Source organism: Patagioenas fasciata, chromosome 5, assembly GCF_037038585.1.
Source record: "Patagioenas fasciata isolate bPatFas1 chromosome 5, bPatFas1.hap1, whole genome shotgun sequence".
NCBI lineage: Eukaryota > Metazoa > Chordata > Aves > Columbiformes > Columbidae > Patagioenas > Patagioenas fasciata.
This window is the reverse complement of record NC_092524.1, coordinates 13,092,127-13,118,519: the sequence shown is the minus strand read 5'-3', so window position 1 is coordinate 13,118,519 and position 26,393 is coordinate 13,092,127. Positions and strand designations below refer to the sequence as shown.

Genomic DNA, 26,393 nt, shown 5'->3' with positions numbered 1-26,393 from the left:
AACCCCACTCGAGAGGACTGTAGTGTTGCAGTCTAGATTAACAGGTGGCACTAACTGAGGTGACAAAAGACCTGAAAACATTTGATCAAACAAGACTAACTGAAGATTTAAAACAATACCCAGAATATTGTGTATTATGAAAGAAAAGACAGCATCTAATAACAAAAATGAAATTATTGCCATTGTTTTTTCCTGTTTTCAGTACAGGTGCAGGCCTGTGGTTCCAGCTGCACCAAGTGCTTCTAACCTGTTTCCTTCCCTCCAGCTGCTTGTTCCTAACACTACCCTTGAGCAAGAGCAACACACAGTCTACTCTATGGTAGAAAATCAAGATGCTGGCAATACAATTATTTTGTGGCCAAATCAGAAGCAAATCCAGCTCATACTATAGCTCCATGACTTCTAAATTCAATATAAAGAATGAGACAGAAGCTTCCAGATGACACTGATGAATGGGAGAGGCTGGGGAAGAGCAAACAGGATGATACTTTTGCAGCTGCCATTACTGGCTTCAGCACAACATGAAACTGCACAAAAGAGCTTAGTAATAAGTCAGAAAGAGATAAAAGGGATACTACATGCAGAAAGCAGCATGGAAAAAAATCCCATTGTTTGTAGGATCAAGAGGCAAAAGACTGCCTAAAAGATCACTTCTCTTCCCCCACAGGTGTAGCTTGGGCAGAAATATTTTACTGAAATAAAGAAAAAAGAAATGGTTGACAAACAAGGTAAAAATTCTGAAAGCAGGAGACAATTTTTCATAGGAAATGGCACATTACTACAAAATCTAGTAAGTGTGAATCTACCCTATTTTTACAATGAGAATAAAACTGAGAAAATTTGGAGCAAGTTGTCTATTGATAAACCACTTTTTTAAAGTTTACAATGAGATGGAGTGCATGAGAAATTATATTTCTACATTTCAAGTCATCCTTCATATACTTGTTGACTGCAAAACTTCTTCACTGTTTAAATAAAATATATAAGCACGACAGCTTTATATACCCACCCTCCTATAATAAAAGACCACAAACCTGGCTAAGGATCCTTCCAGACTGGTCTCCCATTTCTTGTACAAGGTCAAAAATTTGGAAATTCCAATTGTTCATCTTCTCCATTAGTGAATCATGGTCTAAAAACACTGTTTTTAACGTAGGACTCTGCTCCACCTGCGTAACAGTAAGATATTTCATAATCTCTAAAATAACAATAAAAACTAATTTGTCACTTGTATTGGCAAAAAAAGCCATGAAAATGATACATCATTATTTAACTTATTGAATAGTGCTGTAACTATGGCTATAAGAAAATCATAAAACAATAATACAAATAGCACAGTTAATGGCTTGACTTTTCACTTTTTGGGGCAGCAGATTCCAGGGCTTCCTGAAACGGTGCTAAATTTTCATTCTTATTTCTTTTTAATAAAGATGAGTTAATAAAACAATGCACAAATATATGTAGGCTAACAAAAGGTTTACCAAGCTTTGACAGTTCATTAATTGAACAAGTATTAAAAAGAAGATGTATAACCCAAATTTTAGTAGAGTTTATACCATTTGTCTCCCTGACCTTCTAATATACAAAAAAAAAATCCACAAAACTTCAATGAAATATAACAAGGGCAAGTGTAGAGTCTTGCATGTGGGTAGGAACAGCCCCAGGTTCCAGTATAAGTTGGGGGATGACCTATTAGAGAGCAGCGAAGGGGAAAGGGACCTGGGAGTCCTGGTGGACAGCAGGATGACCATGAGCCAGCACTGTGCCCTTGTGGCCAGGAAGGCCAATGGCAACCTGCGGTGTATTAGAAGGGGGTTGCTAGTACGTCGAGAGAGGTTCTCCTTCCCCTCTACTCTGCCCTGGTGGGACCACATCTGGAATATTGTGTCCAGTTCTGGGCCCCTCAGTTCAAGAAGGACAGGAAACTGCTGGAGAGAGTCCAGCGCAGAGCCAAGAAAATGATTAAGGGAGTGGAGCATCTCCCTTATGAGGAAAGGCTGAGGGAGCTGGGGCTCTTTAGCCTGGAGGAGACTGAAGGGTGACCTCATTAATGTTTACAGATATATAAAGGGTGAGTGTCCCATGGATGGAGCCAGGCTCTTCTCGGTGAGAAACAATGGTAGGACAAGGGGTAATGGGTACAAACTGGAACACAAGAGGTTCCACTTACATATGAGAAGAAACTTCTTCTCAGTAAGGGTGACAGACACTGGAACAGGCTGCCAGGGAGGTTGTGGAGTCTCCTACTCTGGAGACATTCAAAACCCACCTGGACACCTTCCTGTGTAACCTCTCCTAGGTGTTCCTGCTCTGGCAGGGGGATTGGACTGGATGATCTTTCGAGGTCCCTTCCAACCCCTAACATTCTGTGATTCTGTGATACTGCACAGCATGAACATTCATTTATAAGTCTCACAGAAACTGCCACATCTTTCATAGACTTCCAAGAGAAAATAATAGTCCATCGGTGTTTGAAGATACTATCCACGTTACATCTACACGAATCAATTTTGATCAACAAAAAAATAAAACAAATCACCATTTGTCATTTTCTAGTGAAATTTACGCAAGCTGGAAATACATAATTGTTACATGAAAATTTGAATTCCAATGATGCAACACTTCCCTTCAGAAATTACAACTCTTAGCAAAGACCTCTTTATAGCATGTTAGAAATTGTAAAGAAATACTGTATTGATAAAAGTTATTGCAAGATTTTTTCCAATTACATGCTTACAAGCAGATTATTTTGTGTTTGATCGATTGGTTCCTTCCCTTCATCTTTTTTCTTCTCTGTGTGGCGCAAAGAGTCTTTTGAAATACTAGCACTTCCAATTTCACCTTAAAGAAAATACATAAGTACTATATCAATAATTTATTTGTAAATTCCTACTGTCTAATCATTTTTGAACTGATCATACAGATACTTCACAGAAATATAAGTAATACCTGTTTCTAAACAATTTTTATTTAAGAATTTAACAACAAAACATTGTAAAGGAAAAAAATGTATTAGACAAAACCTACTTGAAGAGTGACAAAACTAGAAGCATAACTTTTTAGTTGCAAAAATTGGTTCAGTGATTAGTTTAGTTGAGATGGCAGAGAACACATTTGTTACATGGAGCACAGACTTATAAAGCTATAAGTGGAAGCCTATTATAAAATCCTTACTCGGCAGAAGGCAATATTTTAGATTATCTTGATTATCCTAAGCCACAAACTAAAATAAAACATATGCATATGAGTTACTTAAGTTATAGGAAAAATATCATGTAGAAATATAAAAAATTTAATTTGATTGACTGAAAAACAAGCAAAACCCCCACAAACAAACAAGTTGAAATCAAGTATTTGTCTGTTTTTAAATCCCACCTGATTTTCTCTCTTTACATTCTGCATTTTCTGGTTCTGGTGCTGGAATAGGCTTGAGTATCTGACGTCCACAGCTTATAGAATACATGAAAAATATTTACAACATTCAGTAATTTTCTTCTTTTGTTACTGCTGTGTTGTACTGAAAAAATCTGCAAATTCCTTTTCTTAAAAAGGCATGCTTTTGAAGGTTCCTCCACCAAGTGACCTTTGTATTTTCTCCTAAATTTGGCACATATAGATTCAGTCTGTACTCAGAAAATAATCAATCACCACCACCCCAGGACTCACCTCCACAAATTAATAAAGTACAGCTAATTATTTAGAAAGTAGAGATACAGAATTAAATTCCCAAGTAGGAAGTCCTTCTTTTCTAAAAATTTGTAAAATATGGTTACTCCACAATAACTGCTGCTTTCAAGGACGAGCCATTTCAAATCAATGGCATACATACAACTTCCTTTAGTCTTCTCCTAGATAATATAGTTACAGATTATTATGCGAAGATACGCATTTGTTTTCAATACTAGCAGATGTATAGGTCTTGTTATATTTTTAAATTTTAATTGTATTCTTTTCAATGCATATGAAGCTACTAAAAAATGTAACAGAGTTTACAGTACCTGCTACACACATAACCTACAGATGTTTTAACTTGCTGCTGGAAATCTGGATAAGTAAATGCGGATCCTGGAGGCTTAATGCTTGGTTTTGTAAGAAAATCAGCAGTATCAGGAAATTCTACAGGTGACCAGCTGCTGAAAGCCCCACTGGAGACAGATCCGTGACTGGGTGAACCCACAGGACTCAGGCCAGGAGAAGCACCTTCCAAAACAAACATTACACAGGGTTCAGATTATAATAAAAACATTAATGTTTAGAAAGACTGAAATTAAAGGACAAGAACCTTTCTAAATTGTAAAGAAGATGCAAGTTTTCAAAACACGGTGTGTAGTTCACACTGTTAAACACATATGAAATAGCTAGATCTATTACAAGGTTTGAGATCTACAGCTATGCAGCACAGTCTAGGCCACACATCTGAATAGGCAAGCTACATAAGATGTTATAACATCTGGCTTTCAAAAGTTCAATCTTGATCTTAGCTTTGGCAAAATTTAATCAGTGGCTGAAACTTTCCATTTCCCTTTCTGATTCAGGATTGCTTTTTTATATTTTCAAGAAAAAAGAATAATCAAAACCAATCCAGTATTGATAACTAACCTAGACAAAAATCTTTTACTTCATTGTCTTGCAATAAAGAAAAAATATCCTTGAGAAATTTTTGAAAACAAAGTAAAAAACAAAAATGTAATCATAATTTTGGAGCAAGAGATTAAAGTGTCTGGATACTGGCCCTTTTTTGACAGTTCTGTACCTTGTTTTTATTGCCATGACAGTCTATCCAAATCAGCCTAATAAGCCACTGGGAAACAAAAAATCAAGTTTGCTTTTGGGTAATCAGAAGTAAAAAGCAAATAAAGAACAAACAACAGCTCCATCTTATTTAGGTCCATGAAATTCCCCATTCCTGTTCAAACAGTAAGCTAGGGTTTACTTTGGGCTTTTGTCCGTGAAATCTAGGAAAGCAAGCTGGTAAATTTGTACTTTGGCTGCTGTATGCACATAATATGAACTGTACAATACAATTTTGCATTAAGCCAAATCATCATTTTTTTCCCTTGTGAAAATACACAGAAGACAGGTTATCTACAAGTGCCCAAGGTAAGTTGTAGCTGTTGCAAACATACTTTAAACAAAAAGAATAAAGTGCCCATGAGCAAAATCATGAGGTATTCTGTGGAATTTTCAAAGCTTCACCCATTATTCTGCTGCAAACTATGATGTAAAAACTCCATCCTAAATTTTATGACTGTACAGTCCTTGATAACAAATTACTAAGAGAATATAGAGTATTGTCCTTATATAAAGTATGCAGAGATTATACATGTCCAGCAGTGTCACAGGCTACATTGACTTGACTCACACATGCCAAGAGCAATTACATTCTGTTACAGTAAAATACATTATTTTTTCAAGTCCACATTGCTACATGCAGAGACAGAAGTTTTAGAAAGGAAATGTCACTTTGCTGCTGCAAAGAAAGATCTGGAAAGTTGAGATGCAATTTGTAAACTTCTTTGCAAACTAAAACAGATTAATACTCTAATGCTGGTTACTTAATTTCATCCTTTTTACACGTACACATTCAGCACCTTTTGATGTATATCATGGCACTCTGTATATTCCACAGATTCCAAGTAGAAAAGTGCAGAAGGCAGCCCAGCTTTTTATGAAGACAGAACAATTGAGAATGTGCAACAATATGTTTACATGCGGATCTGTCTTGAGTTTGTGTGTTTCTTGGTGTTTAGAAGAGTAAAAGGAAAAAACAAACAAAACCCACAAAATAACCACAAAACCATCAGTAATTAATCCAGGGAAAGCTGGTGAGTTGGGGGTTAAAAAGAAAAAAAAATTCAAGGTGCATACATCTCTTTCAAAACAAGATTATTAAACAGGTTATTATTTTTAAAATCATAATAAAATGGATGGGCAGAAATGTCAAAAGAAGCCGTTTTTAAGTTTTCACTTAATATGGGCAGTTATAATCTCTGAAAAAAATGATACACGCATTATTTGAGTACTGCCGCAACAGTACCTACTAGCTTATTACAGTGACAGTGTTAGAATAAAATCCACTTCAACTCCTTCCAACATTTGTTTAAGTATTCATTTGTCAGGTATTTAGGAGTGTGCAACTGACACTGTTCCATTACAAAAAACATAATTACTAGAAAAAAGTCCCTTATTAAAGTATGTGAAGTTCGCAATTTTCAACAGGTACCAACCATGCTGAACATCGGAAGATTTTGCAGCTATAAAGTATTAGGTGAATAGTTGAGATTTCTATGAAGTTGATGTTAACTGTAACTTTTAGTATTCTTAGAAGCATATTAAAATTAAAATATTTTTCAATATATGCAACATCCTGATGTTATATTAGTATTACATTTAAATGAAAAAAGACAACCAACCAACCATTTGTAATACATAATGTATTAACCACTACCTCGACATACTGCCACTAAGCTACACAAATTACATTATCTTACCTGCTCGTCTGGGACCCATGTGATGCATTGATGTCACAGAAGCTGATCTCTGTTTTGGTATGGTCAGCAAGTTTGTACCAAAAGACCCATTCGAATGAGATCCTTGGCTGAAAATTAAAAAAAGATTTTTTCTTCTTTCCTACCTTGCCTTCCACTTTTACTAAATAAAATGCTTATAAAACAGCGAGGCTGCTCTGTTACAGGCCCACTATCATTCAAGAAAGAAAGAGTACTAGAAAGCAATTGAATTCAAGATCAGCTAGACAATATATGCCAATTATAAGGAAAAAAACCTGCTGGGTACTGGGTGAAAACAAAAGAAAACTTTATGCAGTTCTAAAATGACACAATACGTGTACTCAGATGATGTGACACAGGTTTTACTTTCTAACATAATATTTACTTTCTTTGATGTTTGCACAAAGTAGGCTGTTTTCTAGCAGATCTGAGAACACTTAAAAGATTGGTTACTTTGGAAATACCATGACAATCTTACACAGTGACGGCTTGCTTTTCAAATCAGTTTTGCATATCTGACTAATCATTGTCTTTATTAAAACTAAAGATGTTTTTTACTTAGAGAGATTTGTTCTTCAGTAGCTACACTGTTAAACTCAATTGTTGAATTATGCCATCTGCTGTTCTAGGTATGAAATTGCACTCCAAAACTCCATTTATGTGTTTCCTTCATTAAACAAAAATGTAATTGTAAACACATACTTGAAAGTGAAAATAGTTGATGTAAAACTAATTATTTAATTTGAGTATGGGAAAACAGTATTTACCAAACCAGATTTAATTTTGTTTAATCAGATTTCAAACAAAAGTCAAACACAGAAATAATTCGTAATCTCCCATAATTTCTTTTGTTACATAAATATAAAAAATTAGTTAAAGAATAAACACAGATTTATTCTTCTGAAGCCTGATGCTGACATTTTAGCCAACTTATAAAGATGTTTGACTTGACAACAGGGATAGATGGAACTTTTCAGTATCTGTACATCGTTTAGCTATCATAGCTTACAAATTTTCTTTTAAAGCACACAAAAATGCTGCATCAGTATTCAGTGTAGGAAGACTATGTATTAAGAAAGGTCACTTTATCCTGAACTAGTGTTTGCATGAGAAACCAAATCAAGAATTTATATGCAAATAAAACAGTAGATCTCAAGAGCTGCTTTTGAACACTGTCTGCACAGATAGAAAAAAAATCTGGAATATTAATAAAATTTTGTAGCAATATTGTTACGTAATATCTTTCTCAACTCAGCTAGAATTCAGTGGAAAGTTGTCATGGTATGTAAAAAACAAAAATGAAAAAAAGATTTTTTTAATGAGCTTTCCTCCTAGTGAACAGTTTGCTGTTTCACTCTCCCTTTTTACTATTAGCCTGCTCCTCTCCTAACCTTCATTGGGCTGAATTAGCTTCCTGAGGAAGGAAAAACTGTCTTTATGTTGCTGTTATTTTTCTGACAATTTAAGGGGCTGACTCAAGAGTCAGAGCCAATGCCACAAAGTCCTCTAGGAATGCAGGACTGTCTCTTTTGGCAGCAGCAACAGCTATGCCAGCTCAGCTGTTTCATCTGACCTTATCTGTGAGGTCAGCACCCATGGGGGATTTTGAGATGATTGTTTGTTACAAGCTAAAAGGAACCTGATCAGAGTGATCACTGGAAGATGCAAGGAGACAAGAAACAGTGTAAAGTGTTGGAAAAAACCCTGAAGGGCAGGGGACAGATGACAAAAAAAGCAAACACATATTCTAGGGTTGTATGGGGGCAGACAGGAGCAAGGCAGGGGAACATGACTAATGTGCAGTGCTACTCATTAGAGTCAAGGGATAATTTAAAAGTGATGGAGTACAACTGAGGGTGTTTTTCGTACTGCTACTCTTAATCAGCTGAGCCTGAGTAGGTTCTCTGGTTGGCAGGGGCTGTGAGGAAACCCTCTGTAAATGTACACTGTGTCTGCACCAGGAGTGCTAAGCCTCAAAGTAAGTGATTTCTCTGGTCTCTAGTTATTTCCAGTAGATACAGATGGGAGGATCCTTGCAAACACCAATAACCAACTCAGCATGAAAATACGATCTTTAAACTAGTACTGCTACTACTATCTTCAATCATATTTTATACACAAACTGCAATTAAGTTTTAGTATGTAAAAACTTGAAGAGCATATTTTATTCAAGGCGAAAAAGTCACTGACAAGTGCCAAATTATTTAAATGGTTTGCTTTAAAATGAAATACAATATTGATAAAAAAATTATTGGATGTGTGTATATAAACTTTCATCCGCTACTGGTAATTATCAGTTATCAGCATAACTCATATGCATCTATTATACTTTCCTTATGGCTTACGTAAAACCATTAAAGTCCTAAGAAATACCAAGTATGTATACATATATAAAAAGGCAAAATCACACACGTTTTTACAGATTTAAGCTGCAACGCTACGTCTAACATCTGTCGTACTTTTTTTACAAGATATTGAGCAAAGCCATACACATTTAAATAAAACAAAATGTCTGAAGTTTCATTCATATGCAACACTAAACAAAAGGAAAAAAAAAAAGTAAATATATTCTAATCCTAATTCAAAATGTAATCTTAATTCTGGAAACGAAAGCTTTGTTTGCACCGTATTCATTAATAAGTAGAGATGACTTAATCTACCTTACTGCTTGCTTGATGACTGGAAGAATAATAAATGTCACAATACGCACAACAGTGGCTACCAAATGCAAGAAAGTTATATAATCTTTACAATTAGAAAACAAATCCTTGGGTATGTGGAAGCTGGAAAGTGATGCATATTTTAAATAAAAAGAAGGAGGAAGTCAGTAAACATTTAGAGGTTAAATGGGTTTGTTTAGCAATCGTGTATGTTGGACTTTTTTTCATTTCCTACTAAAACTGATATGCAGGCCTACTTATAATGAGAGCGCATGCCATTCAACCTCAGAATGACCTCATTTCTAGTTGAGATCAAACAGAGTTATGAAGTATAGTATATAATTATCTTGAAATATTTTCCAGTTTATGCTGGCAGAATCTGAAGACTTAATTCACAAGATTTTACATTAAATGCTTCCACTGCCAAGTTCCAACATTACAAACATGAACATTTTAGAAAGGCTACATTTATTATTGCCCTTAAGATGTGGCTAAGTGCTTACCTTGATGTGTTATATTCCTGATGAGATCTCTTGCTGTTACTCCGTTCCCATCTGGAAGACGTTGATTCTACGGGTAGAATGCCAGAAACACCTGAAGTCCGTCTCAGCTGTGGTGTTGGCAGGCTATTCCTGCTACTTAATCCCTGTTGAGGAATTTAACCATGGTTAATATCTATATAATTAAAAACAGACACTAAACTTTTATTTATTGTTTGTGAAGGCTATGTACTGTAAATTTCTTATAGTGAAACTGTAAGTATGGTATATTACATTCAGTCTTACTCCTCAAGAAAATGAAACAGATGCCATCAAATTATTTTTCTTACTAGAAATTATTTTTCATATATTTTTTCTTTCCCCAAATAAAAATATGTAAAAATACTTCTATTCTGAAATCCATGTGGTCCAACAATTACTACTCAGAGCTTTTAAAAACTGAGATCTTCTAGAAATAGTTGCTGTAGGATTATGGATTCTTTTTCTACACATTCCATTCATTTGACTACCTTCAGGTCTCCAGTTCTCAGGATAGCCTGAGATTTTGATAACTCAGATGGTAAATACTGGCAGTGCAAGTATCGTGGAATTTGTGGAAAGGGTGATGCACAATGCATAGGGTCAGTTCTTGTTCATCGAGGCTCTTTCTCTGTTTTCGTACCAGCCCCACAACACCCAGGAAAGTTTGGAGGCACCTCACCACTCCCAGGCTGGAAGCTGCGTTAGCTGAGGCACGCTGCAGCCCAAACACTGGGAGTCACCACTGTACTTGAACAAAGTCCTCTGCAAAGCAGGGCAATGGCACGCAGGCAGTCCTGAATGGAAATATCTCAGGATTTATTAGCTCTGCCTTACTGAAATACTCCAGAAACATATATCCATATTTAAATAGCAACTAGTAGAACCTAACTAATAGAAAGGATAGGATCACTGAACTGAAACTGCAAAAAAAAAAAATCTCTCTCTCTAACTGCATTCAGCCCACAAACCACTTGTTAACTCATCCCTAGATTTGGCCATTCAATAGAAGAAGGTGGAGAGGGTGTAGGGAGGAATATTCTTCTGCATAATACAGATGTGTATAATCAGACCCTGCAAAGTAAACAAGGATGCCGGGGGGTGGGGGGAAAAACAAACAAACAAACAAAAAAAACCCACAAAACCACACAAACCAAACCCCAAACATTTAAAACGAAAAATCCATAGCAATATTTGCAGTATTGAGTAAGGTCTGCAGGGTCATGTGTGAGGACAGGAGGTAGACAGGTGACCCTTGGATACTACCACTTTGGAAGTCTTGCAGAAATAATGACTTTGCAATTTTAAGCTTCATCATGTGGTCAAAGATCATACTTAACTCACAAAGCTATTACACATTTCAAAAAAATGAAACGGTGTTGACACAAAAGAGTAGTCTCTTACCCTGAAGAATCAGACTGCCTTGAGCCCTTGACTCTGTTTGCTTTGCTGCAAAGCTGTGGTCACAGCCACAAAGGTGGAATCAGACAGGCAGAATAAGATCACCAGATCACTCAGAGAAACATGTGGCAGTTCTTAACCAGCCAGAGGACCGGAGGAGCGTATTCTGTGTGCTATCCCACAGTGGTCATGCTCTCAGGCTAGAACGGACTTCTCTGGCGATGGATCACATCAGCCTAACCCTAAAATATTGGGAGTCCAGATCCCCAACATCGGAGAAGAAAGGTCCACTCCCCGAAACAAGTGCACCTTAGCACAATATGGAAAGAAAGCCACAGCACCTGCTCTTCTTCTTCTTCCCGGCTGCTCTATGAACAAGTGAACACTGAGGATATAACAAATCTCCAGAACTTTCCCCTACTAGATAAAGCAGCAAAGAATAAACAAACCATGGGTAGCGAAATACTCAGAAACTACAGATCACTCTATGCTAGCAAAGTCACTGGTAATCACTATACAAAGGGGGAAAGTTGCTTTGGAAGCAAAATTTAGGCCATACCAAAAATCAAAGTTATTATAAAAGACTCAGTTGCCAGCAAATAACAATGCTAGGAGACAAGGGATGTGGACACTCAAGTGCTTGCCTAGATAACTTTTACTTGCCTAAAGTGTGAAAAGTGTTAAAATCATGACTGTTGATAACACCAGAAATCAAAAAATTTGGCAAGCAGTCTACTCATACACTAGGACATCTGGGGACAGTTCTATTATGATAGAAGTGAAAAGTCTGTCTATTGTAGAGCAGCCCTGAGATGTTTTTTGTCTGACTAAGATTTCCCTTTTCTTTTTTAGGAATTTAAAGAGACTGATCAGTGAAGAGCACCAACTGGGTAGTTTATGCTTTTCAAGTTGCTGATTACCAACTCAGAGTGAAGAATTAGTATTAGATAACCAGTTATTGAGAGCCCAAGCTCTGAAGCCCAGTCTCAGTTTCTTTCTTTTCTTCTTGTTGTTGTTGTTTGTTTATTTGGCATGTTTAGGGTTTGTTGTTATTGTTGTGAGGTTTTTTGCTTTCGTTTTTTTCCCCTAACAAGGAGAGCAGGCAGTTCATCATGAGAAAAAAAAAAAAAAAATTATAACTGAATGCACTTTGGACGCTGGTCAGGGAAGAGAAATAAAGATGTACATCATCCTCAGCAAAGAAAAAACTTGTTTGAAATATGAAGAAGAGTTTTCATAATCCAAATCAGGAAAAGAAAAAATGTGAAACTTTCAATATAGTCTGAAAGGTCCCATTTTGAAGAAATAACTTTTCATTATTTTCTTTGGTGTGTCATAATCTGGAGTTTGTGCTGATTTACCTGGTTTTTTAAAGAAAGAGAAATCTTTTTCTTTCTTACTGCAACACACATAGGATTAGACCTTTTGGCTTACCCCTAAACATATACCAAAGTTAAGCATTACATTCGCTAATAGTAACAAGCACTATTTTATCCACCTGCTAAATTAATATACAGAAACAAACCCCCAAACTTAAAGGAAGAGTTATTTTTCAGGAAGGAGGAAAAGAGCACAGCTGTGAAAATACATAATCTTTCAATGTCATATAATCTTTATAATCAGGCTTCAGCAACGACTGTCTTCCATTTCAAATTTTTCTGACTAGCTATATAGAAATTTTAAAAATCATAAGTTACATTTCCACATTCACATAAATTATATTTTTCACATTGGTATACCAATCCTCGTCAATTTAAAAAAAAATCCACAAAAAAACCCATATGCTGAATGATTATGATCCCTGCCCAACTGATCTCTGCAGATATCCATGTGACATTCCAAGGAATTTCATACTGTAACAATCCTGCAAGATCTTCCACAGAGCAATCTGTAGAAACTGAGCTGTTTCCCAAAAGCATTTGGCTTGACAGTGGTTCCCAACAGATATTTCACAGGCTGAGTGTTGTTTGAGACAGTTTATCTGGCCCCAAGATACTATACAAACGAGTTGATCAGCCTGGGCAAAGCTGCCCACTGCCTGGAAATGGAAACAACTACAGGGCAGGGACATCCCAGACCAACCTCCACAATAAATAGCTTCAATTTGTCAATACTGGGCTACCTTAGAATTATTCATTCTGCTGCACTGCAGCTGAGTTTCTATATTTGAATGTTTTTCCATCATGTTGACGGGTCATTCTTGCTTTCACTTATTTACCCTAGATAATGGAGAAGTGACAGCAGATTTACACATGGGTCACATAACACGAAGAGATATTTTTCCTTTCACAAAACTGATGTGTTTTTATCTGATGGCTAGATTGATGTTCACAAAAGTGAATTTCTTTGGAAATAGTCTATGAAAAGCCACACTGACAGCAATTGTTAGATCAAGAATGTGGGAGAATCAAGAACAGCCTTGTTTGTGCCGTATCATGAAAATATAACATCTTCATTTTATATTTGCTTTTAGTATTTTTAATCCTGTGTTTATTTTGAGAAATCATGTGTTCAGAATGCAGACCAGTGCTTTTACTGGTCTATCCATCAGCCACTTGAATTTGCATTTTAGTACCTATCTACATTTCATTCAATGTGTTTTCACAGCTGCTCGCTTTTGACCTTAAATGTCATTCACAAGAACTCAGTAAAGAAGCTGTTATCCATACAGGAGCATACCTTCCAGATTAATTTTCCTTGATTTTTTTTTTTTTTAATTGCAACACACACATGAATAAAAATTGAAGTCATTTTACCTTGAGCAGCTTCCGCTCTCCTCTTTCAGCAGGATCCTCTATTTCAGGACAAGGGAAGAAACTGGGAAATGGTGTGAATGGACTAGTCTTTGGCCTGCACGTGCCTGAGAAAGCACCAATCAAACTATTAATGCTTCGAAGGGAAGAAATCACTTGTGGTGGGAGGGATGGGTCAGTCAGGAGGTCTGTTAGCATGCTCCGAGCCTCATTTATTACTGAAAGATCAACTCCACTTCCACTGCCAGCATTCTAGAATAGATGGAAATGTTGCAAAATATTAACATGTCAAAATATTTCATGGTATTCTAAGTTTTAAATAAGCATCTTATCCATTGCAAATTTCTAAAATAAATTTAAAAAATCAATGCAAAGTAGTTTTCTTTTAAAGCAAATACATACATAGACATATTCAGACACCAATTTTTGTGGGTTTTTTTTCACTCAAAAAATACTTCAGAATTCAACATTAGCTTTCAGTTTATGATTCTCTGTTTAAAATAAAGATCCAGTACTGATGTTTTCATTTCAATTTTTTGTTACTTTGTCCCGAAATTAAATTTAGTATTCTATCTCCCCCAATGATATCAACAGAAATTTTTGTGGCAAAACTGTTGTAAGCCCCTTGTAGAGATGCAATTTCCACAGCCTCATAACCCTTATTTTACTGAAACAAATCCTAACAATTCTGCCAAAAAGAGATTAGTTTTTATTTGGCATAATTCTCTGAACAGGAACAGCAATATCTGATTAGATGCCACCACTGATACAAGGAAGGCAGAGGGAAAGAAGCAATCAGGAAAAAAGGTGAGAACCTGGTAGACCTGAGTTTGGTGACATTGCTGAAGAATTGCTCCCTAACCTTAGGCTAATGGCTATTTAAAAAAACAAAAACCAACCAACCGCCCTACCAAAAAACCCCGAAACCAATATGAAAACAAACAAAAACCACAAAAACCCAAAAAACAATCAAAAAACGCTGCCACCTTATATGACACTGTTCCCATATATACCACAGACAGTAGATCCCTGTTAACTTGGTCAGAACTGGTAGACATCAAGTCTCTGCTACATAGACCTAGGATAATTTAGGTAAACAAAAGATCAACAGAAAAATTGCAGTCTGGCAATTTACAGTGAATTCTGTAGTCAATCACATTTCAGAAAAGAATAATTAGGTTCATAATATACCGACCTGGTAATAGGGCTTATACCATTGCTTCAAATCCCAGTCCCAAAGTATCATCTGTTAAGAGAGACAAAAAACCCAAAAGAGTAACAGGTCATATGTTAATGCTGAAAACCAACAATGAAATATACCTTGAGTATGTAATGTAATATAAAATGCTTCCCCTTTTATGTTTTATGTGTAACTTTCGCCATTTTTCTTACTTAATGCTACCTGCTAAAAGTCCTAAAGAAGAGTTTGAGGAAATTACATGCAACTGAGATAACCTGATGACAGAACAATTATATGGCCTTATTTCAATACTTCTGGATTGTTTATAAATAATTTAACATGTACACTAAATAGGTGGTGACAGTGCACTCCTGCTTCTATTCGACTCAACTTATAAAATCAAATCTATCCTAAAACCTCCAATATATTTTGTACTTTTTTTCTTTCCAGAACCAGTAAAATAGTAGCAATTTTGTAAATACAGTGCAGAAAGTACTACCTTAATTTATTTTTTAAAAAGACAAAAAGCTCCCACATATCTCAGGTTAAAAATCAGTAATTTAAGAAGCCTTTTCTTGAAGGAGGTTTTGTTAGGTTTTGCTTGAATATGATTACAAATCTACATGTTCTGAAAAACTCCACAAAACCCACCAAACCCACAAAAGAACGTCAGCAACACAATCTGAAGATACTATCAGCTTCAAGTACGTCAACAGCACTCACTTATTTTTTCTTCTATACTGACAAAAAATAAAAACGGTATCCAAGAAATGAAATTCGGATGTCTGTTTTGTTTCAAAAGTGTTCAGTCTTTGTGACTTCTTGACAGCTTCCAATTATTCTCTGATAAATGAATTCATTTGCACAAGATGCATTCAAAAATTAAACAAATATAAAGACAAGCCTTTTTTTCCTCTTTTCCATAGCTACAGAGCACAAATAAAGTGCCAAAACTGCACTTGGTAGTTCATATTCTGCAGTCCTGTAACTTCTACTTATTTTTACAGATGAGAACTATGACTGCCTTTCTTCCTCTAAGGCTAGCAGCTCTTTCATGGAGAAAAAAAAATGTTCCAGGCTGGCATTTGTCCAGCAAAATGTGCAGGAAGTGTCGATAAAGAAACACAGGCTGACATGTCATGAATACTCAGGCAAGGGTGGCACTTAAAGATTCCTTCTCTTCTGTTATCCTCATAGAGATACCATTAAACCAGGTTTGAAGTTAATAGTTATGATATCTGCTTGCTATGAGAAGTGTTCTCTCATTAAGCATGTGCTTAAACTGGGAGTAAGCTATGCTATACCAGAAAGTCATATTGAGTAAAGTAAGCAGTTCTAAATCAAGAATTAAGAATTTAAGAATTTGAGGTTTGTGTCTTAAATAAAGGATGGTAGCTAGATTAATTACTTATTTATTTATTCCCAAGTAAGCACGTGAGATGACTGTTAGCCTGGCAGTGACAAATGTTAAGATAATGACCAAAATTATCTGGCCATACCACTTCTGCGTGATGCATTTGGTTTTAGCATGATCATTGGAAAGAAGAAGGGATTCTTCTTTCCACCTGGGCAGATTAGATTTTCTTTGTTTTTCTTCATTCTCAGGTTTCTCTTTCCAGATTGACATTTATTTACTGTTTCAAACATAAGTAAATCTTTCGGTTTCATTCTGTCCCCCTAAGTGCGGACAGAGAGGCTGCATTAATCTGCTTCATTTAATTTTAACTCAAGCAGCAACAAAGATCAGATGTCCACATGAGTTTTGTTAGTTGTATTAGCAACCTTTGATACTAACGGTCCACCAAGCTGCATCACCTTGCTCGCAATCCTGCAGCCTCCATTAAGGGACAGAAAAAAGGCTTCCCTTACTCCAGCAATTTTGATATTTTATTTTTCTTTTAAATATGTGATATGTTAGCTAATTTTGTCATGTATAATATCTTAATAAAATACCTACGCTCTTGCTAACTCCAGAAAATTTCTGTACCAAACCTTTAACTGCAACTGATTTTACTGATGCAACCTCCTTTATTCATCCTTTAAGCCATCGGGAGCTGTTCTGTACATGTACGTACACACACACACTGACATAAGTTATACTGTTATAATTGTGGGGGTCAATACGTATGACTTAAAAAAACTTCAAAACCTTCACCTTGGCTTTAACCCTGCTATTGCAAAGAAATAGGCTTCAAATTGCACAGACAGAAAATATTCAATGGAAAGTACAACCACTGTATCTTCTGTCCCATATTCACCTAGTACACACAATGTAAAATAACATGCACAGCTCATTGAAAGTCTATTTCCAATGCAAATAATGGTTTGATATTTTAAACGGCATGGCAACATTTTATACACAATTTTATTTGAACAAAAAATTTCACAACTTGGATTAATGATTGAAAATTTTATCATTTAAACTGGAAGACTTAAGCTTCTCCACTGATACCAATTTTACAGCACAGAAACTAAAACAGTTTTGAAATAAACAAAACTTAAGTTTACCTGTATGTTGCCACCAGATTGGGTTGGGTTTTTTTTAATTCACTATACATGACCACAAATTAGAAGTCATATCTCCTGAGACAAGACAGGTGTAGTATATTAACACAGCTAGCAGGCTACCACAGTCTATATCAACAGTACAACTTTCAGGGGTCATTCCACATGCCACACATCAAAGTAATTAAAATGAGCTGATGAAAATTTTAGGCACGAAGTAGCAATCTCTTCTACTAAGCACAACGAGAAAAATGGAGATCACTATACAATGAGTATTTTTCCATGATAAACACAACTTGGTACATCTCTATACTAACTAGATCCTTACAGATTAACAGTGAAAGGGAGGTTGTCAACTTTTCTTAGCTGCTTACAACACCCCACAAGATGGCACTCAAATCCAGAAAGCCTCCCCCACAAAACCAGTTTCGGGAGAAAGGAACAGAAACCAGCAGCATATTCCTTAACAGTCCTTCTGCAGAATTGAAAGGGTTTGAGGGACAAGGGGGGGTGCCAGTTTTAAAGGTTAACCACTTATAAACTCTGCTTCTTTACAAAAACTTCACTGTTTAAAGAAGTATTTAGTCCTTACCATTCTATTCAGAAACTAACTGTAAGGAAACTGTACTTTGTTTCTCACTGCCTACCGGACTTAGCTTAATTAGCCTGGAGGTTAAATCTAGAATACTAAAAAAAGCAGCATTATTTTTGTTGACAGTTTAGCAGTCAAAGCTTTAATTAATTGTTGTTGATCATCAACAGTTACAAAGTATTCCCAGAGTTGCATTAATCTTACAACAGGAATAAAAAGGATACAGTTTATTTTGACTTAATGCAAACAGACCTTAGAATAGGTCTTAGGCAGAGCTTCAGCAAGTTTTGATTTTGCAACCATAAGACTTGCTGCAGAAAGATCTGTACTCTGTAATACCAAGATTTTGTAATCCATGGCATATAACATTCTTTCTCATCTCCTCCAACAAGAAACACCTGATCTAGGAGGAACTCGAATCATAAAAGTTTTAAACTACAACTTAAAACTCCGCTTAGCACCTCACACACTTCGGATTTTTAGCACCCACTGCCAGTGACAGCATCACAGTGATCAAATGGCTGGGAGCTCCTCTGAAAATAAAAAATGCATCTGATGTTGTAAATGAACTCTCAAATGGTGAGAAATATGTAGCCCTCACCCCATAACCACGTATATCAAAGTACCAGTTAGCTTGAAGGAGAAGTTCTCACAACGGCCTGACTCTAACCCCTGACTCTCCTGGTCCATCCAAAGAGCAATGATCACACCTTCCTCATTTTATGTAATTGCCTAATCCAAACCAAAAGAAAACCACGCATAACACAGTACTATGCCTTGTTCTTTAATAGTCATGGACTGTATTATGTTTACTTATAACAGTTGAATCCATTTAGCCTGTGAAATACATTTCAACCCAATTAAAAGAAGACAAACCAGCTTACAAAAACCCTTTAAGTACAAGTGACCTTCTCCAATTTGGCTGCCATCAGCCAGTGATGGGTTTAGGTCAAACTGAAACATGTCACTCAAAACAGGCTAGGAGTATCAACAGAGAGAATTTAAATCACTGGAAATACTTCTTTTAAGGCTAAAAAAGTTGTTAAAGCTCAACAAATTCTCCACAGACTTGCTATTCTGAAGAATGAACACTGTATTTAGATCTATGGATGTTCAGTTAAATCTAAGGAGATTTTAAATACTTACTGGAAATATGCAGGAAAATCAACAGTAGTAATCAATATTACCCTTTGTTTATATTTTCTCAAACAATGAAAACAGTATTTCATATACTCCAGACGAACTGCCACACAATTTGAACACAAGAATTTCAGAATCAACTTATCCGACATTGTTCACAATCCATCTATTCACTGAAAAAGAGGCAAAGGCCTTGATGGGTGAATATCAACCCATGAACTACCAAAACTTAAGGATGGCACTTTTGCAATGCACATGTTGTCAGCAATATGAGAAACATTTGTTTAAAAAAGTACAAAAGGTAACAGTAATAAAGATCTTCTCTAATTTAGCTTAAAGTTCAAACAGCAATAGGAACAAGCAATATTATTTTTTACGAAGAAAAAGAAAAAAAGCATCCGAGAAGCTTACAGTCTAAATAAACTCAAAACAGATGAGAAATGGGAGAAGACAGTCAACAAAAATCAGCAGAGGTTCAGGTTTTTTTGTTTTGTTTTTAATGATTTTTTTCTGTCTAAAAGTTGTGTTTTCTATCATGGTGCAGCCAGTGCTTCCAGGGCCTGTCACAGATGTGTCTTTCAGAAACAAGTTGATGCCATGGACAGTGGAGTTCTTTTGGATTTTCTTTGCATGAGTGCCACAGCTCCATTTGGTTAAAGTCATGTTGGAGGAGTATTTTAAACTTCTAAAGGTTTGAGTGCAATAAAAGCCTATGGGGTTTACTTTTTTCAAGTTACAAACCACCAAAGTTATTGCAAAAGTACACTAAGCATTTTTAGACTTCTTTTTAAAAAACTGTAATGCTCAACTCCAACTGTATTTGGCTAGATAACTGTGTAATGATATTTTCAGAATAATTTAACTTACAAAAGAGAAAATCATATTATCTTAGCTACTCAATAATTCCTTGTGTTTGTGCAAAGTTATACTAATGACCATGTTCATATTTAAGTAGAGATTTAAAATACACAGCCACAAAAAAAAAAGTCTCAGAGCTTAGAAATCTAAAAATCTATTTTAAAACTGGAATATAACATACGTCTCATACCCCAAGCTGAAATGCACACATCTGAGGCCGTTCAGAGTGTTAAGATTTGTAACACTGTGGTTCGATTGCCTAAGCTAGGTCAGTGGGAAGTTTTAGTTTCAATTATGATACTATTCAGAAGATTCACCATGCGCATTAATGTTTGTTAAGAAAAGAAAACTTGCCCTCTTTGACACCACCCATTCATGTTCCATGCTTCAAAATCTTGAGAGAAAAATGGTACAAAAGTGAGTTTCTACTTCTGACTGAGTCTTTCATTGATCAAATCTAAAAGATTCCTAGTTGCTAGTAGCATCTGTTTGACACCATTAGGCAGTAGCTCCGTAAATAAATATTTCCATAGCAACCAAGCATAGAATTAGCTAAACAATGAAACCAACACCATAGCAACTTGATTCAGAAATCAACTCTCTAAAAAATCACTTCATTCAAAAGTGAAATTCTACAACCAGATGAAAAACTGATTTATTGTAAAATATGAAAAAGGTTACATACTCATTTCTTTTCATGACTGCTTTTCAATCAAGACTTATGCTAGATTCATTGTTTCTACTTCTAAATTGGTCTTCCATAGCAACTTACAATCAATTAGCTTTTTAAACCCATGTAATTTAATGATACAAAAACAAACACAGCAGTATACAAACCTGGAAGTCTTGTTTTATTTATTTGGATTTTTTCCCTCTCTATATAGAAAAGGTAGTTTTTGAAAAACAGTATGTTTTTAAGGATGAGACTAAAGGTGAAGCAACCAAAGAATTATCTCAAAGTAGGGGTGGGATTATTTAGATAACACAGACCACATTCTGTTGTGAAACCTTGCAGGTTAAACCAACAGCCACTTGAGCAGCTTATTGAAATCAAGACAAAATACAGCACTTGGAAAATCATTCAATATTATACTTAAGGCATTTAGAGTCATGATAATATTTCTACATCCACTAAACCTTCCCATGAATATAAATGGGACAGGAAAAAACTAGAATATTTTTGGAATCCTAACACTTATCACTTCCTGACTCTATACATTACTTTTCCAAGTCTGTAAAATGGTAAATAGGTTGTGAAGTCTGCAGATAGCCACAATCTTTGAAAAAAAGCTGAGTGTGCTTTTATGGTTCTGAGGTTTGGATACATGTACTGAAGGAATCAGTCAGATCCCCTATCCTAGACTCTGCCATTGATTCTACTAAACTCTTTCATAAAAGGTGCTGTCTTCACTTTTTAAGAAGTCTAAAATCTTCCTTCAGTGGAAAAAGACTCACTTCTACTCAATTGCTTTAGTAAATTCTATTATGAGCATTGAAGAGTACCTGCAACATATTTGGCTGGACACATAAGAACAACGCTTGAACATACAGGTGTCTGCTCAGCATAATATTTTCAGCAGACTCCACAGTATGCTCATCTTCCCTGCAAATACAATTCTTGGACAACACCTGCAGCTAAGTAAACTTTAGCAAGTCTCTTTATAGTCTTAACTTGTTCAGTTACAGTTTCCAGTAACTTCGTCCTCAGCACAGATAGAAAAACAGGGCAAAAATGCTCCACTGCTGTGCTAAAGTTTCAAAAAAGCCTTCAGCAGGCATATTAATCTTACTCCTGCAAGCAGAAAAGTATTTTTTTATTTGGTTGGGTTTTTGCTTTACTTCTGCTTTTGTAACCAGGAGTATCAGCAGGTCAGCTTCTACTTTGTCTGCTGTAGAAAGTTTTCAGTTTGCTTCTTGCTTGTTATGTTTGCTCTGATTTACCTTTTAATATTTATTAACATCTTCAAATTATTCAAATGGGTTCTAAAAGGTGTTTTTGTCTGTTAAGGGAAAGTAGGGGATTTTTTTCTTCTTGTGCAGGTAAAGAAAAAAAAACTGGCTAAAACCACACTTAGGTCATTTCCTGTTCCTTCTAGGTTTTGTCAGACTTATGTGTCAGAGTAAAGGCCAACCAGTAATTTATGGCAACTGGGGGAGGGAGGGCAGAGGAAAAAAAAATTGCCATGTGCAGATCCTTTAATTGCCCAGTATAAGCATTTTCCTTTAGAGCATGTGGTTCTAATCACCATCAAAGAAAAGAAAGAGTGCTAGGTGGATTACTGCTCTGATCCGATACAGTTGCTTCGGTATCCCAGCTCTCTGTACTACTTCTACCATCATCCAAAACCTAAAACCATTTTTAAATGTTGTGTTTATTTTACAAAAAGCAAAATTCAGAAATTGCTCCCAAAACATCCTTTTCATATTCACCTATTGGCATTATTTTACAATTATTTATAGTAAAAGCATTTCCTTTGGTGTTGACACGCTGTTAATCTTTGGTGCTGAAACAGATGGAGAGAGCAACCTTAAATTTTATCTTTCTGCAACAGAAGGATGAGCTGAAGCATTTTACTGTAGGCTGATAGATTCTTAAAGCAATAACTAAACCCACTTACTAGAGATGAACCGATTTCCCCTTCTATTGACTTACATTGCTTCTCTCTCCCCAAGTCTCCCTCTGAAATGAGCAGCATAAAATTAAACTGTACAACTTAGACAAAATTAACATGAATGCAAGAATGGTTCATATCAAGTGAATTAGACCAAATGATCATCTAGTCCAGTATCTTGCCACTGACAACAGCAGCCACCTCAAGATAAGAATATTCTTAAGCAAGCAGTGCTAATTCTCAGAATATTCTTTCAGCCTCAGCAACACAGCTCAGGGAAACCATATATTGTATGTCTTTGTATATTACAAAGGTCAATAGATTTTTCACCTTTGCATTTCTCTGATCATCTTTTCAGAATCCATATAAACTATGACAGATCAAATATCATATACAAAGGCATTTCACAAATTAAATAGAGATTATGCAAAGTTCCCTTTCATTCTGAATCTGTCAATGCCAAATTCGTACAGTGAGGAAGTAAACAATCAGCAACACTGTCATGCAGTCTACCCACTGAACAGTTTTTCAAAAGCTTATAGTGGTTCTCCAGCTAACTTCAGTCACAAGACAATTTTTTTCAAACTATGAGGCCATATTTTCAAGTCCCCCAGGATAGTTCTTTCAGAGACACAGCACTTTCAGCATAACAAAACCTCCAATTCACTAAACATGGCCATTTTTCATTTGATTGCCCGAATTGTTGCCTTAAGGATTTTTATTTACAAAATAACCACAAGGAACAAGCTTTACACAAATCAGTGTTGTTTTCTTTCAATAACTTATCCAATCAAGGAAGATGATGACCGAAGTTAGGGAAGTAAGATGAAAGAAAATGGTCAAGAAGCCAAAGAACACATAATGTCATAAAGGAAAGTAAATATTGCTGCAGTGCTGTGGTTGGAAGTTATACATGGGGATTGAACTGCCTCAATTATCAGTTGCTCAAGCTAGAGAATTAAAAGCAATAATTTAAAAACAGATGAGAGAGTATAGTTATGAGCCTGATTACAAGAGCAATTGTGTTAGTGAAAGTTAAATCAGTATTAGATAATAAAAATATCTTAATGGACAAGTTTCTGGTTGAAGTGCCAGGAAATACAAGATGAGATCTCTTGGGGGAAAAAATATTGAAACTCTGAAGAATGTATTACAGATTGCTGTCAGAAATGGAGAAGAACAAGGGAATGCAAATTGCTGCATTCTACAGAAAGTGCCAATTTACTTTCCTCTTCTGTATTCATGTTAAGTAGTACTTTAGTTGGCAGTTTCATAAGCAGCTGAGAAAAACCTCAAACAGCAGCAGATTTGAAAGAACACAGAATTTTTTTTCCCATGTAGTAATGTTGTGATGCTGTTCTAAACAAAAGAACAACGATGCCTTCCCACTTGCTCTCCGTTAGATGATAACTACATTAAATAAAACTACCTGGGGAGATTCACTTTGTCCCCCAAATGGCAAGTCTTGCCTAGATAGCTGTTTAGGTCATGCTTATCTTGCATGTGCAAAGCGAACAAAGGAATCACCACTAGCAGTACGGGGAGAGCCATGTGCACCGTTCCACTTGTCTTGTGATAAACTCATCTGTCTAGGAAAAGAGTCCGCAGTCAGATGCCTCTGGCCGTTGTTACCAGTTACTAATCTTGTAAGAAATTTCTCTATGAAAAGACTGAGGGATGAACAAGCTCAGATTTCAGTTAAAAGAAGGAAAAAGAAACCCCAGCACCCTAAAACTACGGAAGGTTTTGTGAAGTGCTATGCTTTTTATAACATTTTAAAGCACATCCTCCTGAAATTGATTCACTTGATGTAAACATAAGGTGAATTTCACAATCGGTTAATGTGGCAGCTAAAGGTACACTTCCATGAAAGAAAAATCATCTTTGTCCCACAATCACCATCTCTAAAACTACAGATTCTTTTTTTCATTGTCCTTTCCATTAATTATGTTCCATTCTGCTGTTCAAACTATCACAGGACTCTCCCACACTTGAAGACATAACTGTATAACCTACTATATGCAAAGGTAATGGAAAATCATATCCAAAGGCCCATTTTCACTCTAATGTTTTGACTTACTCTCAAAGCCACTTTGCTACCCTGTTCACAGAGCACAAGTTACAGTTAGGTACAACATTCTTATTGCAAAGTTTTCTGAACATAGGTGTAAGAAATAATAGCATTAAAGATATTTGCAAAAAATAGTGAAAATGGCTTCTTCCTTATTCTATGTAACCTGCTGACATCTGTTTTTATAATAGGTTTTCCTATTATTTTGATGAGTGATACTCCCCCCCCAAAAAAATCAAACCTTGTCATATATCAGATTGAATTGATTTTAAAAATAGCCACACAACACAATTTTTTTTCTTCCATTTTGATAGCATGACTCCAATGGAGACACTAATACAAAAGAAGGAGGTCAAGATGGGTCAGGTTTCTTCTAGTGATTGTGTGATAATAAGAATAGCTCACCAGCCTTTTCTATACAAGCAGAAAAGTATTGGGATGTTCTTCCAAACTGCAAGACATTTTTAGCAAAATCATCACAATAATGAAAATTACACAAATGCCTACAGAGTACAACATCGGCAGTGAGAATATAATTTGTCATTTGGGACAAGTATTATTCACAATAAAGTTGCTGTGTAGCATGCCCAATAAATCCATCAAATATTATAGAAGCATGCAAAATAACTTTTCCTTGGGGAACATCATTAATTTTTTTCATTTCTCAGCCTTTTTCTAATAGCCTTTAATGTGTCTGCTATTAAGTCTCTTTCAGACTATGGTTTTGAAATAGCAATTAATGAGACAAACCTAAAAAGTCTACACATCTGTGACTACTTCTGTCCTTATCAACAAGATTCAACTGATTACCATCTCCTAGAATCTGCATATGTTTTGATTTTTTTTTTTTAAAGCAGAAAAGGCTAGACTTTAAAATTAACACTAACCATAGAAAAACTATGGGATACCAAGATTCCCAGCAATATCTGACTAGAAAAATATTCTCCCAATGAGGCAAGCAGAAAAGCTTTTACAACACCTATCAGACCACTTTAATTGGCTATTCCATTTTAAAAAGCCCTCATAATTGTTACGAAAATGGCAGAGTTGAATAGTTGTGGGGGTTTTTTTGTCTGTTTTGGGGGTTTTTTTTGTCTGTTTTGGGGTTTTTTTTGTTTGGTTGGTTTGGTTTGGTTTTTCTTACTATAAGCTATACAACTTTATGCTTTAAAAATAAAGGGTTTTTCCACTATAGGAATTGTAGATTTCATTCTAAAATTAATATGTATAACAAATATCTTCTACAACATTTAATTACAGTGTTTACACTGAAATTAAGCAATTAGAATTTTTTCTCTAAGCATTTTTGACGTATTAGTTAACTTATGACATTCAAAATGTATATAATAATCAAATACCTTTGTAAAGCACATACAAATTAAATTAGGAGATAAACTGGCCAAAATAAATAATCAAATATTTAATCATGACTGATCCAATACATGAAAGATAAGATTTTATTAGTAGCCTTAAAAGGAGTAAAATCTGTACAACATGGCGTAATCAATCACCAGTTCTCTCTTGTAGCACAATACTAGAAACTACCAGCTATAACATCAGCTTTTAAAGGGTTCCAGAGGAATGGGGGAAACTG

General features: G+C 35.6%; 1 protein-coding gene across 1 annotated transcript in view; it reads right to left on the bottom strand.

The window, feature by feature from the left end:
- PDE3B (phosphodiesterase 3B) overlaps positions 1 to 26,393 on the bottom strand; it is an 88,411-nt gene that overhangs the window by 11,427 nt on the left and 50,591 nt on the right. Inside the window, exons 2-9 of the mRNA XM_065840159.2 lie at positions 15,037 to 15,087; positions 13,845 to 14,093; positions 9,673 to 9,815; positions 6,492 to 6,598; positions 3,999 to 4,200; positions 3,376 to 3,449; positions 2,738 to 2,841; positions 1,035 to 1,169 (exon numbers count right to left, since the gene is read on the bottom strand). Of these exons, the coding sequence (XP_065696231.1) occupies positions 1,035 to 1,169; positions 2,738 to 2,841; positions 3,376 to 3,449; positions 3,999 to 4,200; positions 6,492 to 6,598; positions 9,673 to 9,815; positions 13,845 to 14,093; positions 15,037 to 15,087 (1,065 nt within the window). The remainder of the gene's footprint in view (positions 1 to 1,034; positions 1,170 to 2,737; positions 2,842 to 3,375; positions 3,450 to 3,998; positions 4,201 to 6,491; positions 6,599 to 9,672; positions 9,816 to 13,844; positions 14,094 to 15,036; positions 15,088 to 26,393) is intronic.